General features: G+C 61.4%; 1 protein-coding gene across 1 annotated transcript; it reads left to right on the plus strand.

Moving 5' to 3' along the window:
- Position 1: 1 nt before the first annotated feature.
- Positions 2-5128, plus strand: TMEM240 (transmembrane protein 240). The gene is made up of 4 exons (XM_010849999.1): positions 2-52; positions 277-383; positions 4602-4810; positions 4966-5128. The coding sequence occupies exons 1-4, from the start codon at positions 2-4 to the stop codon at positions 5112-5114; spliced, it is 516 nt and encodes a 171-aa protein (XP_010848301.1). The 3' UTR covers positions 5115-5128.

Consider the following 5128-nt stretch of genomic DNA (forward strand, 5'->3'; position numbering starts at 1 on the left):
CATGAGCGCGAACACCATGATCTTCATGATTCTGGGGGCGTCGATCGTGATGGTGAGCGGAGGGGCTTCCCGCGCGCCCGCTCCCCGCACCCGCTCCCGCCTCCCGCGCCCGCGCACCGCCTCCCCCTCCTGCGCCTTGTTTACGGGCCCGCGCGGCCTGCGCTCCCCCATCCCCGGCTGCCCTGCGTTTCCCCGTCCCCATTGCGCCGGCCCCGGCCTGGGGTCCCCGGCCCAGCTGCTCGCTTCTCGGCGCTGACCGGTCATGGGCTCTTCCAGGCCATCGCGTGCTTGATGGACATGAACGCGCTGCTGGACCGATTCCACAACTACATCCTCCCGCACCTGCGGGGCGAGGACCGCGTCTGCCACTGCAACTGTGGCCGGTGAGTCTGCGCCCAGAGGGGCACACGCGTGATCACACATGTCGGTGGAAGTGGCGAGCCCCACGCAGGCCGGGCTGCAGGGCCCAGCTGGGCTAGGCTGGTGGGCGCTGCCGAGGCTCTGCCAGGCTGGGTGGGGGAAGGACCCGTCAGGCTCCATCTGCACAGGGTGTTCCGGGAGGGGAGAGGACCCCCTCCCATATGGCCTTTAGAGAAAGGGCCTGCAGGGTGATGGGCAGAACTAGTCCAAGGCCTAGAGGCCAGGAGAGCAGCCGCCCAGCCTGGTGTCCTGGGAGGGCTCCTGCCCACAGAGGACACCCTCCTTCTCCCGGGGCCCCCAGCTCTTTCCCTGAACTTTCCTGGGAGCCAGCTAGGGGGAGGAGCAGAAGGTCAAGGTGGGCAAGGCCTCCCTTGAGGGGCATCTGCCCACCCCCTTTGGTTGTCCAGGAGGAACTGAGGCCGGGGATGGAGTCTGCTCAAGGTCAAGCAGAGGGAGGGGAGCACCCAGGCCCTGTGCCCACTTTGTGACACCCCCCCCCCATTCTGTGCACATGTAGTGATGGAGTCTTCCTGGCCATGCATGTTTGTATGTCCATGTATGAAATAAACATCTTCTCATGAGACGCGCATGTGTGTACCGTCTGTGCATATACATGTGCGCACACACAGCAGTCCCTCAGCCCTGCAGGAAGCCCACACGCTGGGGCCGTGAGAGTGGACAGAGGCTGAGCAGACGGACTCGCCCGAGGCTGTGTGGCCTGTAGGGAACTTGTGTTCTTGACCCTGCCCTGCACTTCTGCTCCAGGGATGTGTGCACACATACTGAGCTAGGGGTATGTGTGTGAGATCAGTTTCATGCCTCACTAAACATGCTACACGCCTGTGTGTGCAGACCGGGTATTGAAGCAGAACACGGGCGTCAGGGCAGGTGGAGACAGGTGTGTAAATGGCCCTCACATGTGCTGTGCGCTGGCCAAGAATCATCTTGAGTGTCGGCTGGGTGGCCACACCCCCTGAGGTCCCTGTATTCCTGCCCCAAGCACACACTCCAAGGCCGAAGAATGGCAGGTCAGCTCCACGCTAACTGGGCCAATGTGGACTGGAGTGTGAGCAGGGTCCCAAGACCCTCCCGGACACCGGAGGTGTGCACGGCACTGGCCCAAGCTTCGGCTCCATCGACATTTATAAGGCCTATTTTCCATGTGAGGGCTGTGGTAGTGTGACCAGCACATATGTGCCAGAACATCACACCACGGGCCCATCTGGGCAGACAGGATGTGTTTTCAGTGTGTATTTGCTCAGGTTGTGTGTATGCATCATATGTAATGTCCAGAGTACACATGGATGGTGTAAAAGAAACCCCCATAGAGTGCAAGCTGCAGCGAGGCCCATGTGCAGTTTAGACACAAACAACACGAGAGTCACCCAACTGTAGCGCTGAGTGTTTCCACGTGTGTATGTGTTCATGTGTGTGTGCTTTGTATGCACTGCCGCATACAGAATATAAAATTCAGTGTACAAACTATTCTTGTACACTGACAACATGTATGTGTATGCGCAGTACATGTGTGTAACAATATACAGCACCGTGTTCGCCCTGTGGGCGTGGTGAATGTCTGCAGGGCACAGGCTTGCACATGAGACCTCTGTGTACAAACCATGTACATGCACTGCCACAATGGAGTCTACCTGTGTGTACACCCCATGTGCAGAGACAGTGCACACACACTTGTGCCTTCCACATGCCAGTATGGAGAATTTTATGCAGAGGACACGTGTATAAATGCTGTGGAGCGTGCGTGCCAATAGGCTGTCTGTGGGCGCTCACCATGCATATGCCATGGGGCCCACAGAGGAGGGCTGTGTGCAAGCCCAGTGCATGTGCATCTCCATGTGACACGCACCATGCTCGGCCCCAGGCGCGTGTGCCCTTGCACACGTGTGGAGCTCATGGGCCGAATTCATGGTATACACGCTGGGTCCTGTGCATGTGGCTGGCGTGTATACACAACATGCGTCCAACCTCAGGTAGACACATGCAACATGCGTGGCCCAGGCAGGACACATGTATGTACACATCACAGAAATACGTGTGCACATGGGTGACCTGAACCCCCACCTGCCCCCCAGGGTCTGCCTGACTTGGAGGAAGGAGGAGGGCAAGGGGCAGGGGATGAATGGCAGATGCCAGACCAACGATGGGGGCACAGGTCATGACCTTCGATCCCTTGGAGGTCCCAGGCCCCCAGGTAAAATTGGGGCTTGCCCTCGTCTTACTTGCAGGGGCATTTCTGGCTTCCTTGGCAACCCCATCTTCAAGTTTCCTGCCCTGTCCATGGGTGGGAAGTGGTGGTCCCGAGGATGACCTTCCCTATGGGGGCCCAGGAGGCAGGAACGCAGGAGGCGGGGCTCAGTGTTCTCAGCTGCCGGAAGGCCTGGCCTGGTCAGGGCGATGGGACTGCGAACAGGTGACTAAGGGCATCCTCTCCTGGGGGCTGGCCATGGCTACACACTGGGCAGTCAAGAATTCTCCATCTCTCACTGATGACCAATGAGAGCTATTGGTGAAATGTGATCACATGAGCTATGGCTGCCATGTGTCAGACAGTCCTTGCCAAATAAGCTGGGTCTGCTCATGGGGCTGTGGCGGCCAAGGTGCACCCCCCGACCCCCACCGCCACCAGGCCTGGTCACACTCCAGACTAGCTGAGGGGGATGGGCCCCAGGAATCCCCAGGGGTAGCAGAGGGGTGTGAAAAGGGGCTGCCATCCTCACTGGGAGGAAGGAGCTGGGTGATTCCTGCTGGCTCAGGGGGTGTCTGTGAGGGAGGAGCTGTAGGGGTCTGTGGTCAGGGATGACCTGTGGGGTTTACCGTTTTTTGAGAAGGTCCTCTGCAGGGGAGGGGGCATGGAGCATATCCAGTTGTGAGGTGGGGGCAGGGACTCTTAGCTGGAGACAGGCAGAGGTGTCAACGTGTAATTGAAGGGAGGATGGGGAGAAGCGGGCTTGGGGAGGGAGGAGCTATTTTTAGGTGCAAGTTTGAGGTGTCTGTAGATCCCACGTGGAGATGCCATGTAGGCAGCTGGAGCTTGGAGCAGACGTTGTGGGGAAGGTGGGGACTTGGTGGGGGTGGAGGGTTGAAGAAGCCAGTTGAGAGGCTCAGTAGGAAGAGAACCAGGCAGGAGGACCCCAGGGTGGCAGTGACCCTTCAGGGCCAGAGGAGGGGCCACAGCTGGTGAGGGTGACTAGGGGTTCAGGGTGCAACGGGCACCCAAGACCAACAGCTCCTTTTCTCCAGCTCTCTTGCGAGAGTGGAGGACCTGGAATTCAGAGTCTGGTGTCCTGGGTACTGGTCTCCTGGGCAGGGCCACCTCGCCTAGGATCCCTAGGATTGCTAGGCCCAGAGGGCTTCCTGGAGGAAGAGAGGATCTGGGCAGGCTGGAGAGAGCTTTGTGGGGAAAGTTCGTTGTGGCCGTCAGAGGCAGGAGAGGGCCTGGAGGGGTCAGTGGCCTCAGATTGGACTGTCAAGGGAGGGGAGGCTGAGGGGAACGGCCGAGCCTTGGTGGGTGCTGGGATGCCAGGGGCCGTGGTCGTCTAGGAGGTCGTTTACGGCTCCCATGCCAGGATCAGGGACCTGTGTGGGGCAGGTCCAGGGGTGCCCTTGGGCCTCCAGCACAGACAGTGGGGGCAGGGGAGGTTCCTGCGAGGGATGGGGAGCCAAAGGGGACCAGACGCCCAAGGCAGGCTCATCACTTGTGGCTTTCCTTGGAGGACAGGGCAGGCTGACTGCAGGGTTGGGAGGGAGAGGCCAGGGGGGCAGTGACCAGGAGCCAGGCCCACAGGTGGGCTGTGACTCTCACTGGGCTGGGATACCCTGCCTGGGCTCTCACCCTGAAACGCCTTTACCTGTGCTGTGTGCCTGTGACCTTGTAGGGGTTGCCTCTGAGCCTGGGGCTGGGGGGAGAAGGGAGGAGGGTATGCGTACGGGCAACTGAACTTCACGCTAACCTCCGACCTCGCACACTCCCACCCACTGGGCAGGGCAGCCTCCCGCCTGGGACCCATCAGTGACCTGGGTCCCAGGCGATTACGGTGGCCCCTTCCGACCTCAGCTCCCCACAAGGGCTGCTTCAAAGATCCCAGCAGGTGAACGGGTGCGGCTTACTGCGGGGTCCCCGCCCGCCCCGCGGGACAGGTGCCAGCCCGCCCTGCCGCCCCCAGGCACCACGTCCACTACGTGATCCCGTACGACGGGGACCAGTCTGTGGTGGACGCCTCCGAGAATTACTTCGTGACAGACAACGTCACCAAGCAGGAGATCGATCTAATGTTGGGGCTGCTACTCGGCTTCTGCATCAGCTGGTTCCTGGTGTGGATGGACGGCGTCCTGCACTGCGCCGTGCGCGCCTGGAGGGCCGGCCGGCGCTACGGTGAGTGCGGGCGCGGGCACGTTGGCAGAGCTCGGTCCGTGCCGGGGCTACGCCCCACCCGAGCCCCGCCCACAGTCCCCTTCCCGAGCCCAAGCCCCGCCCACCCGAGCCCCACTCACCACGCCCGCCCCCTGACCGCGCCCCGCGTCCCGCAGACGGTTCGTGGACCTGGCTGCCCAAGTTGTGCAGCCTGCGGGAGCTGGGCCGGCGGCCACACAGGCCGTTCGAGGAGGCGGCCGGGAACATGGTGCACGTGAAGCAGAAACTCTACCACAACGGCCACCCGAGCCCGCGGCACCTCTGAGCCGCGCGCAGGAC

Source organism: Bison bison, unplaced genomic scaffold (genome assembly GCF_000754665.1).
Source record: "Bison bison bison isolate TAMUID 2011002044 unplaced genomic scaffold, Bison_UMD1.0 scf7180017864289, whole genome shotgun sequence".
In the NCBI taxonomy this organism is placed as follows: Eukaryota; Metazoa; Chordata; class Mammalia; order Artiodactyla; family Bovidae; genus Bison; species Bison bison.